The 22,336-nt window shown below is 43.2% G+C and overlaps 1 protein-coding gene across 2 annotated transcripts in view; it reads left to right on the top strand.

The window, feature by feature from the left end:
* Positions 1-12,544, top strand: part of LOC149350338 (uncharacterized) — a 41,711-nt gene extending 29,167 nt beyond the window's left edge. For both annotated transcript variants that reach the window (XM_089579364.1, XM_089579362.1), the window contains one exon: positions 10,823-12,544. In XM_089579364.1, coding sequence (XP_089435490.1) covers positions 10,823-10,975 — 153 coding nt within the window. In that variant the 3' untranslated portion in view covers positions 10,976-12,544. The remainder of the gene's footprint in view (positions 1-10,822) is intronic.
* The last annotated feature ends 9,792 nt before the right edge of the window (positions 12,545-22,336 follow it).

Genomic DNA, 22,336 nt, shown 5'->3' with positions numbered 1-22,336 from the left:
GGTATATTAGAGGAGTACAGACATCTAACTTTGGTGGCATGTTTCTTCTCTGCAATGATGTGGAAGACACTACTATGCATGAATCACCATGTAATTTTCACGTACGACCGCTAAATAATTTATAATAAAATTTTTTTGTCGCGCTGTTTCTGTTTCAGCAGCACAACGGTGGCTGTGACATCAAAGTGTGGTTATATGTCATGTGCTGCTTCATCATTTTAATTCACTATGTTGAAGCCAACCTTCCCCAAGAGATGGAATGACAACGAATGTAGAAGCAGCGATTATATTGCAGTTTTTGCATGCTTCACGTGACCTATTGACCACACTTAGACATCACAGTCATCGTTTGGCTGTTGAAACCGAAACAGCACGAGAAATAAATTCGCTTATAGATTATTTAGCATTAGTAGGATAATACCATGTGGTAATCCATGGGCTAATAATGTCTTGCGCATCATTACAAAGAAGAAAACATGCATGCAAAAGTTAGGTGCCCAATGGCAGCCTTTCTCCTTTCACAATTCCTTTACTAACAGTTCCTTATACACAGACAAATGTAGAGGAACAAGCAGACATCATAGTTGAACATTTCTCAAATGTTTTCAGTTCTTCACACTACACAGAATCTTTTTTAAAGTGCAAAAACACAGCGGAGAAACATAACTTCCAACGACTGGTTGCACATGCGAACCGTACAGTAGTTTAATTACTATCCAAGAAATAAACAAATTTCTGTCAGCCGGAAGAAAATACTGCACCTGGCCCTGGTAACGTACCTTATGAAATGCTGGTGCATATTTCCGAACAGTCTGTAGAAGCACTTTTCAAAATTTTAACAAAATATGGGTACTCTCAAAACTACCGGAAGCCTGGAAAAAAAGGAAGAAAGCAGTTAATGTGCCATTACTAAAACCTGGAGAGCAACTAACGCCTTCTAGTAATTACAGGCTAATAGTCCTTGCCAGCTGCCTCGCCAAATCCTTTGAAAGTGTCCTGATTATAAGACTTAACTTTTCTCCTTGAATCCCGCGATCTTCTTGACATCCATCAGTGCAGTTTTAAAAAGGCATGCTCAAAAACAGACCATTTAGTTCGCCTTGAAAGTACTGTCCGAGAAGCTTTTATACACGAACAGCACTGTCTTGCAGTCTTTTTCGACCTCGAGAAGGCATACGACACAACCTAGGGGCTAGGGATTACAGGACATCGCTCATAAACAGTCTTCATGTAGAAATCAATCAACCGTCACTTTCAGACAGAAGAACCACGCCGACATGCTCGTACATTTTAAAAATCTGTTCACTGCCCAAACACCTATGCTACCCCGTAGTCACAAAGTGCCCATCTAGAACACTGTTTAATGACAAACTGCTAGCTATCAGGCCACTCCTCCTGCATTTTTACCTGGCATTGCTCGAAGACGAGATCCACTGCCTCCATGATACAATTTTCCTGCAATCTGTGATTTCACTTTTACACAGTTCCGTAAAAAACAAACCCCATAACAACATATAATACGAAACTCTCTTGCACTCGAAGAAAAATACAGTAGTTTTACGGACTTTTACACTAATGGTTCAAAAACGGATGTTTGCATAGGAAGTGCAGTGGTGCGAAGGAATTCGGAGAAAACAGTACAATTTCCACAGTGCACATCCATCTTCACTGCTGACTGTTACGCAGTCTGTGTGGCCATAGAAAAAATATTAAACGAGAACCTCGCGAGCAGTACTGTTTACAGACTCCTTAAATGTACTTACAGCTCTCCACTCTAGAAACGCAATCACTCCTATACTTGGTGGTATCATACACAGCATAGTAACAGCGACAGCTCGAGGACAAAACATAAAACTCTGCTGGGTCCCAAGTCACGTCGGAATAAAAGGAAACGAGAGGGCAGACTTGTGCACTGCTCCAGCTCGTGGCAAGGAAATAAAAATGTAGATATATACCCTTTAAGGGTTGCATGAACTCAGTACAACGAAAATTTAAAAAAAAAATGGTAGTCGGCTTGTAACAGCGAAGTAAATAATTAGCTACACTTGGTAAAGCTGGTTTTAGGTGAATGGAAGTCAAGTTGTATGCACCAGGAACGTTTCAAGGAAGTGATTCTGTGTCATCTCCGAATAGGCCACATACACCTTACGCACAACTTCATGCTAAGAATGCGGAGATGAACTTACGGTTAACCACATTTCATCTTTTATGTGAAACTGGAAAAACTAGGAAAAAAGTAAAGTACTTTTCTCAATTTCATAATGAATGTATTCCTTTTCACCCAACACTGCGATTGTTAACATACCTTCTGTTTTTAGCTTTTTATAAAAAGCAGGCATACTTGAAAAACTGCAAATTTTGATCCACAGGTTCGCTTTATTATATGATACACTTTAGCCACTTTCTTATTCCTGAGAAGAAAGCCGAGGTTTTTAATTGGATTGGTTGGGAGCCTCGAGATCCTTGCCCAGCCAAGGATAGCCACTGAGGCTACGTGACCTTCTTTAAGGCTTTTACCATTAGCCATTTCTAAATTTCTTTTCCTCTGTTATTACTAAGTAAGACAATCTTGTGAGGCCATCTGCACCACCAATGATTTTTAAATATACTGCAGAAAACTTATTCTATACCTTGAGCTTGGCGCACGATGGCCTTAGCTGCCTGTGTGCCATAAAACCCAACACAGCACAACAAAAAAGTTAGATGTCTGTACTTCTTGAGTTCTTAGTGAATGTGACACCAATTGGAATGCTACTAAGACCGAACGGTTACCTTTATTGGTTTTGCACATTGAACTGCAGTTAAGTACTAGAAGACGGTCATTTATGCAAAGGCCCAATTGGTATCCAAAGGTTTGTTGACATCTACAGCTTAATGGAACAGAATAGGCAACTTCCTTGTCATACGCCACAAACCACATTCAATGGTTTTAAGCTCACGTGCTTTGTTGATTTTGTCAAATAGGTTTAATCTAATGCCAGTTAATCTTGTAATGGCTTTTGGGTGCAGCAGTTGCATCCATGTTAATTAGTGCGTCACCTCATTTGAATGCCGGAGATTGTGGAAACATTACCGAGTGATACATCCTTCGGAGAATCTATGCGGGTGTATCGTCTCGAATTTTTTATTTTTTTTTAAGTTGTCTGTGGCTGAAATTAACGTATGGGAAAGGTAGCTAGCAGCTTCAAGTGGATAAAGCTAGACAGCTAGGTGCAACTTAGCTGTGAGTAACTGTGGCACGTTACTATCCGCGGCTGGCGAGCACCACAAGATGGAATTAAACTGAGCAAATGACGTGTGATGCGACAGCGAAAGGCAGCATTTACTGCATGCTTTTTGCTGCAGCCAGCGGTCCCACGGCCACCGACACCCAGAGCCATCTCTAGGCGGGCGGCGAAAGTCCGGTCGTCGCTCTCGCCGCTTGTGCTCTGTGGTGGGATGGCCCCGTTCACACGCCTCACCTATTCCAACGATTCTTTAGACAGCACAGGTTTTGGTCAAGATCTGCCTGGCTTACGAGGATATGGGGGCAGTTGAGTGATTAGTTGCTTCTGAGCGTGGTAGGCACAAGTCTGCTAGAAAATTTTAAAGAACTGGCTCACATATTTGAAGAAAATTCTCTGGATGCTTATCCTTGTAATAATGAGATTTTGATGGACAGCTGGATCAGTTTGGCAACTTTTGACGGGAGTATAAATGTGTGTCGCGTTTTTGCTGCTACACTTGCATTAATGCACATGTAAGCTCTAGTGAAGCCTTTTTGGGGGGACGTGCACGCATATAGACACTCACAATGATGATGCTACGACTTCACCCTGTGTAAGATATGCAGCTATTATTGTAGAACTGAAAAATTTTGATGGTTTAAAAGAACGTCAATTTGGGCTAGATGGTGCATTATTTGAGACAGATATGGTAATAGCGCTGCGATAAGACGTACACAAGAAAGACTGACACAGGACATGCGCTATGTCCTGTGTCAGTCTTTCTTGTGTACGTCTTATTGCAGCGCTATTACCATTTGTCTCAGATTTTGATGGGTTGAAGATTTAAAGGAGTACAAACACAGAGTTTTGGTTGCATTTTTTCTTTGTAATAATTCATGTATTATATTTGATTGTACCTTAAAGGGGGGTTATTACGTGAGAGGTGGACTAACATATGTATTATGTAATTCTTGAAGCGGTCAGGGGCACGGTGTAGCGCAGTTTCCATTGGCAAGTTGTTCCACTCTCTGGCAGTCTGGGTGGAGAATGACTTGAGATGGGCAGGGATGGATGCTCGTGGTGGATGCATGGATTTCGGGTGGTTAATGTGGTATGAACAATGGTATGCTATGGTGATTGTAGAAGTGCTCAGGGGTGAATGGTAGAATTTGTGACAAAGGCAAAGTAAGTTATCTTTTGGCGCAATTTAAGGCAAGTGAGGTTAGCTTGAGATTTTCGTGACGTTATGCTAGTATGGCAAGAATAATCTGAATATACGAAGCGTACCGCACTATTCGTGATGCATTCAAGATCTTTGTTAAGGTTGACTTGATCGGGGTCCCAGATGGCAGATGCATATTCAAGTTTCAGCCTGACTAATGTTACAGACACCTAACTTTTGGGTCCAAGTTTTCTTCTTTGTAATGAAGCGTAAGGCATTATTAACGGATTACCACGTGGTATCCTCCTGCGACCACTAAATAATTTATAATCGAATTTCTTTCTCGTGTTGTTTCGGTTTCAACAGCCAAATGATGGCTGCGACATCAAAGAGAAGTTATAGGGGACATGAGGCGTGAAAAACTGCAATATAGTCTGTGCTTCTACATACGTTGTCATTCCAGCTCTTGAGGAAGGCTGGCTTCAGCATTGCAGTGAATTAAAACAGCGAAGCAGCGATTATATCTCAGTTTTTCCATGCCTCACGTGACCTGTAACCTCTCTTTGACGTCACATCCATCGTTCAGCTGTTGAAACCGAAACAGCATGACAGAAAAATTCAATTATAAATTATTTAGTGGTCATAGGCAAATACCACAAGGTGCTTCAGCATCATTATAGAGAAGAAAACATGCCACTAAAATTAGGTGTCCATACTCCTTTTAATAGGCAGTTAGTTTCACTGAAGGTGGAGTAAGCCTTATGTTGTGTTTTAGGTAGGTAGCTAAGGACATGGATAGCATCATTAGTTATATTCATAATGTGGGATGTCCAAGTTAGATCATGTGTTAGACTGATTCCTAGGTATTTGTTTGGTGGTGCATGGGCTATTGTTCCACCGCATATGTTGTAATTTGTTGGATGATATGATTGACCAAGATGAAATAAGACTAGAGTTGTCTTATTAGCGCTGAAGGAGATCAGCCAGTTATAGCACCAATTTTCAATGAGTGCTAAGTTGCTTTGTAGATGGGATGGGTAACTATGTTAGTGATGCTTTGGTAGATGATGCAGTCATCAGTGAACAACCAAATAGGCAATGATAGATTATTAGAAAGATTGTAAATGTAGATTAGAAATAACAGAGGGCCCAGAACGATACCTTGCACACTCTACAGGTTACAGGAGGCATTGAAGACGCGTGGTTGTTAGCCACTACAAATTGCTGGCAGTTCAGTTAATAATTGATGGCATAAAAGTTTGTGTAAGAGACATTTATGAGTTACTTTATAAAATGCTTTTTCGAAATCCAAGCAAATTTCATCCACAGGTATGTTAATATCTATACTGAAACTAATATCATTATTAAATAGAACTAATTAAGTTGAACAGGAAAAGTTTAAGAATTCATGTTGGTTAGGTTGAAAGAAGTTGACAGACTAAAAATTTAATCGTGTGCGAGTAAATAACATGCTCCATTTGTTTAGAGGGGACACTGGTGATTAAAATTGGATGATAATTCTTGATGCTGGAGGGCACTTTTTGTGAACTGGAATAATCTTTCCAACTGTCCAGTTATGAGGTATGTCACCGGAACAAAGTGATTGCTGTAAAATGTGAGGCAGTAGAATGGCTACAGTGTGGTTAGGATTATTAAGGACTTTTACATTAATTCAATCGATGCCTGCTAAAGATCATAATTTCAGAGAATCAAATAGTGCTACTAATTGGTTAAGGTCAAAATTTGTCAGGCATGTGCGGATGGTCGAAGTGAGGGTATTCAGGCATTTCACTTTCGGGTTCACCGGTAAATATTGATGAAAATACAGAAGTAGTGTTTCAGCCACATTGTGACATTGTGTTGAGGAATTGGTGAACCATCTTTATCACACATATATTGGTTTCGGGTTAATTACTGACCAAAACTAGTGGTTTGGGTGTCTGCCTTGCATGCGGGAGATGCGAGGTTCGATCCCCAGTGCCGCCGGGTACCCAGCAGTGGTATGATGGGTACAAGCTTTTGCCTTGCCTTGTGCTCAGCTTCCTTGGGGTGAAATGCTTGGCAAATGGGTCTTTGACCCCACCTGGATGTGTAAGGCATTATTGTGTATGGATCACCACATATTTCGAACAAATAAAACCAGCGTAAGGATGCAGACACAGAGGGGCACACTAGACTATGCTGGACTATCAGCTGAATTTATTTCAGTGAAGATTACGCATATATACCCTTCAGCAATGAAACCAGACATGTGCACATGACAACATGAAAAAAAAATAATAAAACATGACAGAGGAAAAGATGCCCGTCACACCACGCTTTCTATAGTTATCTGTGGGGGCTCTAAAGAGCTTAAGAACCTGATTTCCTTATGGAACAAGATGACTGACGTATCACTGACATATGTACCTTCTTTTTCTGACGATGTGATATGCCTCCAAAATTTCACGTTGGCTCCTTGTTTTACCCCGCCCAAGATTGGTGGTGTTCTTGAGTAATAGAGTTCAGTTATGCTTCCTGCAGTGCTTTGGCAAATTCACCCCGTCATTGGAAGGTACAGACCTTTCATGTTCTCTAAGCCGGGCATTTAAAGGAGTATAGACACCAAATATTGGCTTGCCTGTTTTCTTATTTAAAATGATGCATTAGGCATTGGTACACATAGATCACCCCGTGATATTTGCCTGCGACCGCTAAATAATTTATAATTAAGTTTTTTGTTGCTCTCTCGCTTCTGGTTTCATCAGCAAAACGATGGCTGTGACTTGTAGTTGGTGTTTGGGTCATGTGAGCCATGAAAAAACGGCTATACATTGTTTTTTGTCATTCCAAATCTTGAAACAGGCTGGCTTGAGTGTTGTAGTGAATTAAAACTATATATCAGCAATTATATTTCAGGTTTTTTAGTGCCTCATGTGATCTAAACACCAACTACACGTCTTGGCTATCATTCAGCTGATGAAACCAAAACAGCACGAGAGAAGAAATTGAAGTGAAGCTGGCACAAGCATTCGGAATAAAAGATGAAACTTGGAGGGCCGGCGGGCCGCATGTTTGAGACCCCTGCTGTATAGGAGTCTGCTGTATAATGTATAGTGCCAATCTTAACCCACATTTATTTGGCCAGTTTTGACACCTTACTAAAAGAAAGACTGAATATGCCCCGTGTGGCTATAGTCTTCAGGTATGTTGGTGACTTTTTCGTACTTTTGTATGTTACACCCAGTGACAATCTGCAGAATGTAACCGCCCACATTTTAGACTGTTTCAGATCATGCTCTGATGTGCCCAGTTTTACTCATGAATTACCAGACTGCAACACTGTTAGGTTTTTAACCTTGTTTTAACCTTTTTTGACTGTTGGCACCTTTGCTGGACCTATGCCTCGTGAACACAGAAGGCCTTGCTGCCGTACAGCTCCTGCTATTTAAAGCTAACGAAAAGGGGTATAGCTACTTTATGTTTCAAGAACGCGCAGCAGAAAAATTGCTTTTGCATAATGCAGGGTAGCTTTCTGCACTGAGAGCAACGACTGAAAAAAGTGGGGTTCTCTATGCACTTTATCAGAGGGATCTGGAAAGCTTCCAAACACAGAAAAGCGAAACAGATGGAGCGGGCCAATAAAAAGGCCAAAAGGTTGAGGTTCTGCCTTACGTGTGCACACTTTCGCACAACAGAAAGAAGGTCACAAGTAGGCACGGTGTCAAAGTTAAGAGCACCACCAATCTTGGGCGGGGTAAAACAAGGAGCCTACATTAAATTTTGGAGGCACATCACATCATCAGAAAAGAAGATGCATGTGTCAGTGATGCGTCTGTAAGCTTGTTTCATAAGGAAATGGGGTTCTTAAGCTCTTTAGAGCCTACCCATTGATAACTATAGGAAGCATGTTGTGACGAGCATCTGCTCCTCTGTTATATTTCCTTATTTTTTCATGTTGCCAGGTGCGCATGTCTGGTTTCATTGCTGAAGAGTATATATGTGCGATCTTCACTGAAATAAATTCAGCTGATAGTTCAGCGTCGTCCTGTGTGCCTCTCTGTCTCTGCGTCCTTCCAGTGGTTTTATTTGTTCGAGATATGTACCAACTCGCCCATCTTGCCACTCAACTGAATCAACACACATTCGCCTCTGGCTGCTAAATAATTTATAATTTAATTTTTCTCTCATGCTGTTCCGGCTTCAGCAGCACTGTGACGTCAGAGGTCAGTATACGTCATGTGAGGCATGAAAAACTACAGTATTGGTTGATAGGTCTTTGAGGTAAGGAAATGGCGCAGTTATTTTTCTCACATATCTCGGTGGACACCCGAACACCACCATAAGGGAAGGGAGGAAGGTAGGAGTGAAAGAAAAAAAGAAAGAAAAAGGTGTCGTAGTGGAGGTCTCCGGAATAATTTCGACCACCTGGGGATCTTTAATGTGCACTGACATCGCACAGCACACGAGCGCTTTTTGTGTTTCGCCTGCATCAAAACGCGGCCATCGCAGCCGAGTTCTGACCCGGAAAATCTGGTTCAGTAGCCGTGCGTCCTACAATATAATAGCTGCTTCTTCATTTGTGTTCATAACTGCAGCAGTGGCCTAGTGGTTTGTTGAGCGTCTGCCTCACATGCGGGAGGTGCAGGGTTTGATCCCTAGTTCCGCTGGATACCCACTGGTGATAAAATGAGTACAAGCTTTCCCCTGACCTGGTGCTCAGCTTCTTTAGGGTGAAATGCTTGGGAAATGGGTCTCTGACCCCACCTCGAGTAGACGAAAAACACCTATAGTGGTGTGGTGCTCTGTGGCCACTGATGCCCTTGTGTCATAAAAAAACGTTTTTATTAATTCGTTGTCATTCTGGCTCTTGAGGCAGGCTGGGTTTAGCATTCGAATGAAATGGAACGACAAAGCAGCAATTATATCGCAATTTTTTCATGCCTCGCGTGACCTATACAGACTTGATGTCTCAGCCATCGTTAAACCTAAGCATCATGAAATAGAAATCCAATTATCAATTGTTTAGCAGTCGTAGGTGAATACCATGGTGAGCTCCATGTATACTAATATGTTAGGCATCATCACAAAGAAAAAAACAACCATTTGGTATGTGTGCTCCTTTAATAAAGTCTCTCGAGATTTGTAATTAAAGGTGAGGAGTAACACTGCAGTACATCTGAACTACGGTACTGGCGAGTATATGAAAAGCGCAGAATAATCCGAAAGCCCCAGAAAAAGTAGAAATTCAATCATTAGAAAAGTCCGAAAGTCCCAAAAAAAGTAAAAATTTATTCATTAGAAAAGTAGAGACAGTAGAATGAGGTGCTTTTCACAGAACTGTTCAGAAAAATATGGGAAATTGTTTGCGTAACAACAAATTTATTGCCAGAATAGGTCATTTATCGCCAAAAGGCGGTGGTTTAGCCTTTCAGTTGTGTCTGTAGTTTGAACAGTGGCACTGCAGCATCCTTCACCTGTGACAATTGTGGCAATAAAATTTTTCATTGTTAGAATAAATTTGATGTTTTTTTTTTGTGCATCTTTATGGAAACCGCATTGCATTACCATCTTTACTTCAGATAATTGAATTTTTACTTCTTCTGCGACTTTTGGATGAGCCTGTATACGCTCTTCAAGTAAACATTGTGTGACACATTTCACGGAGATGTCTCATTTTCAATTATACACCACATGACAGGTATTCAATTCTTTCTACCATTAACAATAAACATAAACACTCTTCTTCCAGCATTGTTTGCCAGCTTAAAAGATTTGTAAACTGAACTAAGTGCTCAGTTTCAATATTGTGATAATGGGAGCTTGGGAAACTAAAAGCTATGTGCAACAAAGGGCTTCTAAATCAAATGTTTCATTGCTCCAAATCGGACATTTTAGTGTTAAAAAAATTGCTCCAGATTTTAATTTTCTGGTAGTATCACTACTACTATTATTAAAAATACATCCTTCCCTAGCCATTCTTTGAAATTTATGGTAGTTTTGTAAAATGAAGCAAGTGCACAATGTTGTAAGCTTGCAACAGACAGATTTAAATATTGCAGACATGCTCACAAATTTATGCGCTTAGTTTCTCAGTATGGGTGTGTTATCTTGCATAATGTTGTAATTGTTGTTTTCTTGCATGATGCTTTCATTATCTGAGAAAGGCCTTACTGACATTTTTCCACAACATGCAGTTTCTAGCCTTGGGCAGTACTGGGCCAGTAACCAGATCAGTAAATGAGATGGATTATGAAGCATCTTGCCTTACAAGGATGCAAGAATGAAATTCTGAATATAATAATGTCATTTTGAAACAATGCCCTGTATAGGAATCATACAATTCCATTGACAAGTGGTTTGTAGTTCACTAAGCTGCCATAAGGAGACATAAATTGAAGCTTAAATTACCACTTATAAAAGTCTTCAAGTTTCATTGTAGGCTTTGCTGTAATATTGGTATTTTGCCTTACAGGACAATGCAGGTCTTGGAAAAGCAGTTTCTTCATGGTCCTCTGGACTGTTGTATTTTCTTCTGATCCTTGTTGTCACTGCACTTCTTGGTGTGCTTGTGGCATTGTTCTATGGCAGAGCTGTTCTGAACATTTTCAAGGGTGCTCAGAAATAGCCTGTGGTAAGAGAACTACAGCACTGTAGCAGCCTGTGCAACTAATTTCGTTCCATTTGAACTCGCAGGGATTGTGAGTCTGCTTGATTATTGATTAATGCTTGACTGATATGGTGTATTTTATTTGCATGGCTTTTTTTTTTAATTTTTTCATGTGCAATTATCAGCAGTTATCATTTGCCTGAATTTCAGTTATAAAACCCTGCTGCACTACATATGAATATGATATGCAGTTTTGTGAATAGGGAGTTTATCCTATTTACAAAGTAGGTTTGTCCATTGTACACTCATTTCTTACGCATTTTGATGAATCAATCTGTTTTATTTGTGTTTCCTGGATAGCAGCCTGTGCAACCGATTTCGTTCCATTTGAACTCGCAGGGATTGTGAGTTGATTATTGATTAATGCTTGACTGATATGGTGTATTTTATTTTCATGGCTTTTTTTATTTTTTTTCATGTGCAATTATCAGCAGTTATCATTTGCCTGAATTTCAGTTATAAAACCATGCGGCACTTCTACTTATGAATATGATGTGCAGTTTTGTGAATAGGGAGTTTATCCTATTTACAAAGTAGGTTTGTCCATTGTACACTCATTTCTTACGCATTTTGATGAATCAATCTGTTTTATTTGTGTTTCCTAGATAGCAGCCTGTGCAACCGATTTCGTTCCATTTGAACTCGCAGGGATTGTGAGTTGATTATTGATTAATGCTTGACTGATATGGTGTATTTTATTTTCATGGCTTTTTTTTTATTTTTTCATGTGCAATTATCAGCAGTTATCATTTGCCTGAATTTCAGTTATAAAACCCTGCGGCACTTCTACTTATGAATATGATGTGCAGTTTTGTGAATAGGGAGTTTATCCTATTTACAAAGTAGGTTTGTCCATTGTACACTCATTTCTTACGCATTTTGATGAATCAATCTGTTTTATTTGTGTTTCCTGGGTAGCAGCCTGTGCAACCGATTTCGTTCCATTTGAACTCGCAGGGATTGTGAGTTGATTATTGATTAATGCTTGACTGATATGGTGTATTTTATTTTCATGGCTTTTTTTTATTTTTTCATGTGCAATTATCAGCAGTTATCATTTGCCTGAATTTCAGTTATAAAACCCTGCTGCACTACATATGAATATGATATGCAGTTTTGTGAATAGGGAGTTTATCCTATTTACAAAGTAGGTTTGTCCATTGTACACTCATTTCTTACGCATTTTGATGAATCAATCTGTTTTATTTGTGTTTCCTGGATAGCAGCCTGTGCAACCGATTTCGTTCCATTTGAACTCGCAGGTATTGTGAGTTGATTATTGATTAATGCTTGACTGATATGGTGTATTTTATTTTCATGGCTTTTTTTATTTTTTCATGTGCAATTATCAGCCGTTATCATTTGCCTAAATTTCAGTTATAAAACCATGCGGCACTACTACTTATGAATATGATGTGCAGTTTTGTGAATAGGGAGTTTATCCTATTTACAGAGTAGGTTTGTCCATTGTGTACTTATTTCTTATGCATTTTCATGAATAAATCTATTTTATTTGTGTTTCCTGGATGCATGTTGTTACTGTGCCATTGATTTTCAGCAAACTAAAAACACAATGGCGGGGACACTTAAGCTCGGCCGTAAAAGAATGATGTGAAAGCGTTGATTGGTCATTCTCTGTTTTACATTCATAGATCCCTGGGAGTCTTCATACCACTCCTGGTGCAGAGGTACAGCAGTTAAGCGATGCACCACTGCCCTGCGATGGCAGGTGCAGCCAGCGGTGGGTCTTGTGTGACCCAGGTTGCTCTTCCCATGCAATCTCTTGCAATCAATCACTCATTTAACTGCCACCTGCCATGCTGGTCAGTTTGCTCACAAACCGGAGAGCAGGTTGTGACAACACAAGGTAACATGACTTAGGTGGCCCACCTAAGTTGCTTCTCCAGGGATTTTTTGCTCACAGTGCTGACGCGGCCGCCGGATTTTCTGCAAAATGGGAGCCTTAACGCTGTGGTGTTAAAAGGGCAAGCATGAAAAACGTGTAGCATTTTGCAGATGGGATCTGCTCAACGTCCACCTTATGTAGGAATAAATGCTGCTGTGGCTTATCTTGCACCTCGTGCACATTTGCCAACTGCTGCAGTTGTGCAGGAAAGCATATAAGGAATGCAAACTGGATTGATTTGAAGGTTATTTGCCATGTTGGCCTAACAAAAGTCTGTCTGCAAAACAGAAATTTGCACTTTTACAAGGGTGCTGCTGCAATCGTCCACATCTACTTGGCCCTGCTCCTTCAAGCTGCCATAGCTTTGCATTAGTGATGGTAGCATTAATGCTATTCAAGCCTTTCAGTGATTGCTACCTGCCACGTGCTCCCACTGAAGCAGTTTACCTTCGTGATGACATATTTGTATATGTATGGCGTATGTCTCGCATAAGTATTCTAACAATTTTGAATATTATTGCTTCAGTGCCAAGTTTTTCCACATGAAAATTCTCTGCAGATATGTTGCTTTGTAATACAATGCTCAGCAAAAAATTTTGAACATTGTGAAGGGTTCTGGTTATCGTGAGCATGAGGCAAAAGCAAATAAACTGTCTGCCTTACTTCATGCATTATGTCAACTCAGGAGGCATACTCTGTCCTATTGGCAATAGCACATACTGGAGCTTTTTGGAGTGCAGAAGGTAGTAGCCTACCATATTTGTACATGACGGACCTGCTGCAATTATGCAGCAATTACGCAGCAGTAAGTTGCTGCCTCTAGTGCTGTCTGCCACAGGTGAAGTACCTAAATTCTCCTGAAGTGCCTTCCTACTTCTCTGAAATGTAAATGTATTGCTGAAGGAAGTTCCTCTATATTGTGTCCGGCAAAGTTAGTTGGATGGTATGTGTATTGCAGCCTGGCAATTTAGCCTCCCCTTCCAGAAAACAAACTAAGGCGCTGTCCTGTTGGATCTAAGCATTGCTCCTAAGCTGGTTGGAGCTAAGGAGAATGTAGAGTTGTTTAATAGCTGCCTTTTGCGCGACCGATTTTCCCGTGCGCAAAGCCCTAGTAGTTGTTCCCCACTTCGCTCATACACTTGAATACAACTCAAGAATGAAGCGGCTTTTCCCCATCAAAGGACCTCCTTTCAGCCAATGGCATCGGCCCATTCTCAGGAACCTGCTAGCGTGACAATGCAGGAAGTGACAGTTGAAAGGTAATAGCCCCTCCCTTCATGGTCGGAGATAGTCCCCTCTCTGTACTGTCGCGCTGCACCTTGCACTGTTACGCTAGCAGTCTCATTAGAATCTGCCGACGCCGTTGGCTGGAAGGGGGTTCTTTTATGGGGAAAAGCCGCTTCATTCTTGAGTTGTGTCTGACTGTACTAGAAATGATGAAAAAGACTTTGTGTCACTGTCACATATTTGACCGTCATGTGAACGACAAGCAACACCATGAGGCAACACAGCGAGCAAAGCTGTCTCATGCGTCCTTTCCTCGGCACAACAACACGAAGTGAGCTATGGGGGCGATGTAGTTGGCGCACATATTTCGGTGTTGTCATTTGGTGCTGCAACAGTCCAGAACAGCAAACAGCGTTGTTAAACTTGCAGTTGCTGCATATATTTGTTCGTAACTGAGCTATCTCTGTCTGAGTTAGCACCATCCATTCAAACGTACAGGGGGATCGAGTGGCCACATTTCGTGCAAGTATGCTGCTCGTGTCTGTTGCAAAAACGCCGCCTGCGTTCCAGACAAGCCATACGTGGTATATGTCCTCACGTCTCTGTTTTGTCTTGCTTGCAATCACATTAGGGTGACTCATTGGCATACCTTCTGTGACAGCGGTTTGTGCTGGTGTCTTTTTCTCCTGTCGAACTGCACCGATGCCAATGGTTCTGTGAATGGCAGTCTGTGACTAAGCTGAAAGCGGAGTCATCAAGAAAGAGTTGGCAGACTTTCTCGAGCTTCAGTAGCACCCTCAAGTACACTTTACTAGGGGTGTCTAACCATTGATATACACGTGGCATGGTGGCTCAGCGTCTTTGGTGTTCGGCTGCTGATCCCACGGTTGCAAGTTCGGTCCGGCTACGGCAGCCGTATTTCGATGCAGGCGGAATGCAAAAATCTTTGTGCGCTGTGCGACTTCAGCGGACATTAAACAGCAGGTGGTCTAAATTAACACGTTCACTGCTTTGTGGGTCACCGGAGTGTCATTTGTGTATTCCTGCTGTGCAGAATGAATATTGAGTGGTACTGCGAAGCCGTGGCACAGCTCAAAATTTTCATAGAGCAAAAAACATATCTTCCAGGTTGCTATTGGTGTCTCCTCTTGGTTTCAATAACAGGAGTCCTCAATTAAAGGAGGAGGGTCACTGGTGCATTGCGCCGCACCCAACAAAATGTAAGGATGGCCTGCCAGTGGGCCACGATGCACAGGGATTAAAGCCCCGAAAATTGCTGGCGCAGTGACTGTTGATATGAAACACTCCTCTTTGACATCCCTCATAGTCTAGGTGTCTCTTCAGGACGTTAGACCCCACAATTTATTACTTTTTTAACAACTGATAAGCCAGGTGTTTCAACGAATCCTGCCATTAATTTTTTTTTTTCAACTTGCTTTTTGAGGCAAAAAAAAAGCTTTTGTGGCATGGTAATAGTGGTGGCAGATGTCAGAAAAAAAGGTGTCACATTAACTAGTAAAGTGGTTAACTAAATTCTACTTTTTAACCATAAAGATGGGCACCTGGTTGCAATTGGAGATCTGTAATAGCCATATCAGTTTTTAGGATTTAGAAAGCACGATTACCCTCAACATTGTGGCTCTGCAATGTTGTTGTTAGTGGCTATTTATTGGTAGTAAGGAAATAAAAAGTGAAGGAACAGATGTTGCTAGTCGCGGCATCTGCCATCGAAGCTTGAAGTACCTGAGCTGCGGCTAGCGAGAATAAAATGAGACGGAGAGGACAGGGAGAAGGAAAGAAAGGGGAGAGCGATAGGGAAAAGGATAGGGGTAGGGCGGCAATATACACTATGTACAAATATACAGGGAATTAAAATAAAATAAATGTGGGGTGCTGCCCGCGCAAGGTTTCGAGAGTGCGCGGGCGTGCAAATTGCGTGGTGGAGGGGGAGCGGCCGGCACAGATGTGTTGCCCTGCGCCAGTGAGGGCATCGCGCGGGCCATTGTTCGTGGGGGAGCATAGGGCACGCGCACATTCACTTGGTCGTCGCAGGCCGGCCGCTCAAAGGCGGCCGCTTTAAATGCGCGCGTGCCGTGTCCTGTCCCGAGCGAAGAAAGGAAAAACAGGACAAAAGCACACGCTCGCGGCTCACTGTACAGATAAGCTGGTTTGGGGGCGACAGCTGTAAAGCGTCCGAAGGTAGCACACGCGGTGCGTTTTGTCACCTGGCGCGGAACAAACGGGACGTCAAGTCCCGTGCGCAGTTCGAAAACCACGCGCTGGTGTTGCGTGCATGGCGATGCCAACCTGTGCACATTAGTGTTCCTGTATATAGGAACACTAAGCACATCCAGTGCCGCATGTGCCACGTGACGTCTCCCCCGCCTCGGCTGGCTCAAGCGGCGAGCACCGCACCTTGGGCGGGACAGAAAGAGCCCTTAGATTATTTGGAAAATATCATTCATCATGTTGATGAACCCAGGACTTGCGTGTGCTTGTGGATCACGAACTCACTTTCAAACACAATGCACCGTCCGTTTGTAACAGCGATTTTAATTTACTGGCATGGTTTCGCGTTCGACAGTCGCGGGGGCCAGATGTAACCGAAGCTTCCAATGCTGGTCGGAACAGGCGGCAATAAGGGAATTAAGAAAATTCCCAGGTTTGCGCCGTGCTTCTGGTCTCTTAGTGGCCGCTATGACATCGGTGCAACCTATCTATTGTTAAACTTTTCTGTTGCTTGTTAGACCACGACTAGATTTTGCTTCTGTTGCGTGAAACTAGATGCGCAATGATAAAACCTTTACGTATACTCCTTAAAACACTATCATTGGAGCTACTAAGTGTCCTTGGGCATTGTCGTCACGCTGCATTTTTGTTTGGTTTTGTTTTTGTGGGGTTTAACGTCCCAAAGCAACTAAGGCTATGAGAGACGCCGTAGTGAAGGGCTCCGGAAATTTCGACCACCTGGGGTTCTTTAACGTGCACTGACATCGCACAGCACACGGGCCTCTAGAATTTCTCCTCCAAAGAAATTCTAGCCGCCGCGGCCGGGATCGAACCCGCGTCTTTTGGGCCAGCAGCCGAGCTCCATAGCCACTGAGCCACCGCGGCGGCGGCACTGCATTTTTGTATAAGATTGTCTGCGGTAAAATTAATATGCCTCATCTTGCAGCTTTACTTAAAAGTTCCGAGTAGATCTATGTGTCGTGATAATTTGTTCCAGATAAGCGCCTAAAATACTCGCTAATGCACGGGATGCAATTATAAGGTAACTGCATAAAAGAGAGGAGGGTTTCCTTGTTTTCGGCCCCATTGGTATTTCGCATGTGCGTGGAATTTAGTGCCCACACTGAAGTATATTATGTAATTTTGTTTTAAAAAACATAACACCTAATTCTAGTGGCATGTTTTCATCTCTACAATGCCGAAACCACTACTATGCATTAATCACCGTGTGTCATTCGCCTACGGCCGTTAAATAACTTATAATCGAATTTCTTTCTCGTGCTGTTTTCGTTTCGTTTTCAACAGCCAAACGATGGCTGTGACGTCAAAAAGAGGTTTTAGGTCATGTGGGGCATGGAAAAACCGCGATATCATCGCTGCTTCTTAATTTTAATTCAGTACAGTGCTGAAACCAGCCTTCCTCAAGAGCCGAAATGCCAACGAATTTAGAAGCACCGATTATATTGCAGTTTTTCACGCCTCACATAACCTATAACCTTTCTTTGACGTCAGAACCATCGTTCGGCTGTTGAAACTATAGTTTAAACTGAAAAAGCACGAGAAAGAAATTCGTAGCGTTCGTAGGAGAATACCACGTCATAATCCGTGTATAATAATGGCTTACGCCTCATTACAAAGAAGAAAGCACGCACCCAAAAGTTAGATGTCTATACTCCTTTAAACTCATGCTGGTTCTATACTTGTCATGACAACGTCGTGCACTATATATATATATATATATATATATATATATATATATATATATATATATATATATATATATATATATATATATATATATATATATATATATATATATATATATATATATATATGCCGCCGCGGTGGCTCAGTGGTTATGGTGCTCGGCTGCTGACCCGAAAGACGCGGGTTCGATCCCGGCCGCGGCGGTTGAATTTCTTTGGAGGAGAAATTCTAGAGGCCCGTGTACTGTGCGATGTCAGTGCACGTTAAAGAACCCCAGGTGGTCGAAATTTCCGGAGCCCTCCACCACGGCGTCTCTCATGGCCTTAGTCGCTTTGGGACGTTAAACCCCATAAACCAAACCAACCATATATATATAAAGAAGGGGTCACAACTTTGCGATTATCCTCATTTAATACGAACAGTTTCATATATATGCGTCCTCAGCGATGTTTTGGGCACGCAATAAAAACTGAATGAATGAATAATCATATTAGCCTAAATGTGTCCACTGTAGTAGAAAGGCCTGAGCCAGCTGCCGGCCCCCCATTCCGGCAAACTTCCCAAATTCATCTGCCCATGTGACTTGCGCCCTCAGCTGCGTTTACCTTCTCTCAGAATTCACTAGGGGTCATAACCACTTAATAAATGAGGCGACTAACTAGTTCACTATTAACGTGCTAGCCTCGGCTGTATTCTGATGCAACCACCGCTGACAATGCTATGCTGAAGAAAGTGCGCTTCTAACTCAAAAAGACGATTAAAAAAATTGTTAATGGTATTACGTGAAACACCCTGTTATGTCTGGCCTTGGCGAAGTGTCGGCGGTCGACGATGTCCAATTGTATGCGGTCAGATCGAGAATCCTGCCCCGGGAACACCCCTTCGTGGCGGTGTGGCGCTGAACGATATGGCGTTGGCACGGAAGTACTGTCGGGTATCGCGGTTGACGCCGGGTCATACGAAACGTGTGTGGGGTATAGCCTTTGGCTGCTCGGATATCGGTGTGAAAGCCCGCGTAGTGATACGAGCACTTCACGATGGATGCACACGGACGCGAAGGGATAGCGGTTACCTAAAGATGCTAAAGACGTGTTGCAGGAAATGTCTCCCGCTTCGGCAAAAGGGAACCTCCGCGGCACAAGTGACGTCGCGGTGCCGTTTGTAGCGTTGCAGGCGGCGCAATATTGACATCACAGCGTTGAGCCGCTTCCGCTGCGAGCGTAAAGAGTAGGTGAAGGCAAGGGCGTTCGCAGAACTTTTTCAAGGGGGGGGGGGGGCACCCACAGTACGCGCCCGAATGCGCTGCAACGTTCGGTAGTCGTCAGCTTCCGAGAAACGAAAGAAATTGGCCGCCGTACATCGTTACTGAGTTGTAGAATAACGGCACCGCATCTGCGTCGGATGCGTCCCGGCTGCGCGTAGTCTTTTCTCCGCGCGCGAATCGCGAAGCGCCGTGAATTAAGCCGCCGCCAGCTCCACAGTAGCCGTGCTTGACGTGAGGACTGGTGAACCGAACTTAGGTATCGCAGTTGCCCCCCCCCCCCCCCCCCCAATCACTGCTGACAGCACAAGCACGGTCTCGTGGTTGGCTGTAGTGAACTGGGAATACGCGCCGGCGCTCGTGGAGACACGATGGTAAGCGCCGGCGCGTATCCCAGTTAATCACTGCAGTGGAGGCCGGCTGGGCACATCGTAGTGATGCAACTACTATTGGTAAACTGGCTATCGATAGTGTGAAAAAACTATCGATAGTATTATCGTTAGTATTGCTATCGATATTATTACGATCGATAGTACCACAGCCGATAGGCTATCGATAATTATACTGCTGTTGGCCGACTATATTGCCAAAACATTTGCGATACCTAATCGGTTTCATGGTTTGCGACTCGGGCTATGAGGGACGCCGTAGTAGAGGTCTCCGGCTAATTTCAACCACCTGCGGCTATTTAGCGTGCACTGACATCGCACAGTACAGGGGTCTCTAGCATTTCGTCTCCATCGAAATTCAGCCGCCGCAACCCGGGATCGAATCCGCGTGTTTCGGGTCAGCAACTGAGTAACCCCCGTGCGACCGCGGCGATATTTTCGATAGCCGACTGTCATCAATACTCAGTTCGTGAATTTATGAACCATCTTTTGGACGAATGAAATATTTAACTCCGCAGTAAAAGACCCGTAATATGTTCATCAATATATTCATACTCAAAAGTAAACAGTTAAGCCATACCAACAAATTTAGTTGGTGATGTTTTTATTTTTTGAATCACAGCCTGCACCTCCTATCTGAGATGATCTGCCCAGCCGATGAGAATGCGCGCTCTACTGGTAACGGCGTTGCTGGAACGCCCAAGTACTTCTACTTCTTCTTCAAGTACTTCCACTGCAGGTCTAGCTGGGCTTTCCAACAACTGCCAACTTAGTTCACCGATCAAACCTGCACTGGCGTGGTCTACGTTTGTTCTAGCTAATCGTTCTAATCGAACACGCTTTCTCCTTTAGTCATTTCTATGTTTAAAAGGCACCGCCCTCACTTGAGAGCATGATTTATTGCAGCACCACGTGACATGTACCACCTGGCTTTCTTCTTTTGTTGATGTTTTGTTTTGTTTTTTTGCTTGTCTGCGGACGGCTCTGTACTCGCGGACAACTTTTTCTGGCTATGCAGCGAAAGCTACAGAGCTGAAACACTCCAGTTCGCTGCGCAGCAGAATATATATAGTCCCTCCGGAAATATCGCGGATCGTGCTTTTGAATTTTATGCCACTGCGGAATAGCTTACTTTAATATTACATCAAGATTATACTACAATAATCGGTACAGCGTTTGTATAGAGCATTTTAACTTTAGGGCAATACGCCGTGCATATGCCGATCGCGGCGCCGCCTGTCGGGAAGCTTTGTTTAGAAAAGCTCATAAAAGGACTTTAGGCCGCACCTGCCGCGTCCCCACTCCGGTTTCTGTATGCTTTCGCAATGAGCTTTTTTGACAGCGTACGTCATGTTGGCTATTGATTACTCGCGAGTTTACGTTCACATAGGCCTTCAGTGACGCAAAGGAACATTTTTCCGCGTAGTTGTCGGCTAGAGAACTAGGACATTCGCGACACTAACACTACGTAGGCTCGCTGAAGCGCAGGTTGCGAAAACGGGAGGGTCCTGTCACAGTTACCGTACCATTACTTCTGTACCACAAACTCGGGAAACCAAGTTTAGGCTGCAGTGAGTACGCGCCGTTGATTTTATAGAACCGATGGTACTATCGAAAGTACTATTGATAGGGCTATCGATAGTACTATCGAATATGGTAACTATCGAAAGTACTATCGATAGTGCTGTCGCAAGTACCAACTATCGATAGTTTTTTTTTACCATCGATAATGACTCAACTATCGATAGTACTATCGATAGTTTTGCATCACTAGTACATCGGCTAGCAGTAGCATTGACCTTGCCGTCCTTGTGCTTGATATGTCATAACTGTAGGCGCTCAAGATCAAGGCCTAGCGTTGGATCCGGGCCGCAGTAAAGAAAATTGGTTTTGAGGAAAGGAAATGACGCAGTAACTGTTTCGCATATCTCGGTGGACACCTGAAACGCGCCGTAAGGGAATGGGTAAAGGAGGGAGTGAACGAAGAAAGAGGTGCCGGAGTGGAGGTCTCCGGAATAATTTCGACCACCTAAGGATCTTTAACATACACTGACATCGCACAGCACAAGGGTGCCTTTTGCGTTTCGCCTCCGTGGAATCGCCGCCGCCGCGGTCGGGTTCCCCAAGTACTCCGGCTCGGAGACGAGCGCTTAATCACTGAGTCACCGCGGCGGGGCCGCAGTAGAGGCAGTTACGATCTTGGGATCGAAAAGATCCACCGGAGCCGGCTTGTGGTGCGTTAACAAAGTGCAAGATCTACCGAACAAATTGGCACGGAATTTAAACGTACCATACAGACTCGTTCTAACTGCGAATAGTTGCGCTCAACTTGGGTGAATATGCATGTGCGGAAGCCAGCCCGGCTGAGGACGGCGAGGCCAAAGTGCCGCACCGATTGTAACCGGCGATGCGTCGTACTCTAGCTACTGGCTTGTCTTGTATCGGTAGAAGCAGGCTAAAAACTACTTTTTCTAACAGCGTCTTCATCTCAAGGGCACACTGCTTTCGGTGGCGCCAGTGCCACTTTATATTTTTGCGTAGAAGCTCGTATAGCGGTGCTATCACCAAGGGCGCGTTCTTAATTAACTTGTAATAAGCAG

Source organism: Amblyomma mixtum, chromosome 3 (assembly GCF_055824585.1).
Source record: "Amblyomma mixtum isolate Tamu chromosome 3, ASM5582458v1, whole genome shotgun sequence".
In the NCBI taxonomy this organism is placed as follows: Eukaryota; Metazoa; Arthropoda; class Arachnida; order Ixodida; family Ixodidae; genus Amblyomma; species Amblyomma mixtum.
This window is presented reverse-complemented; position numbering and strand designations above follow the sequence as displayed.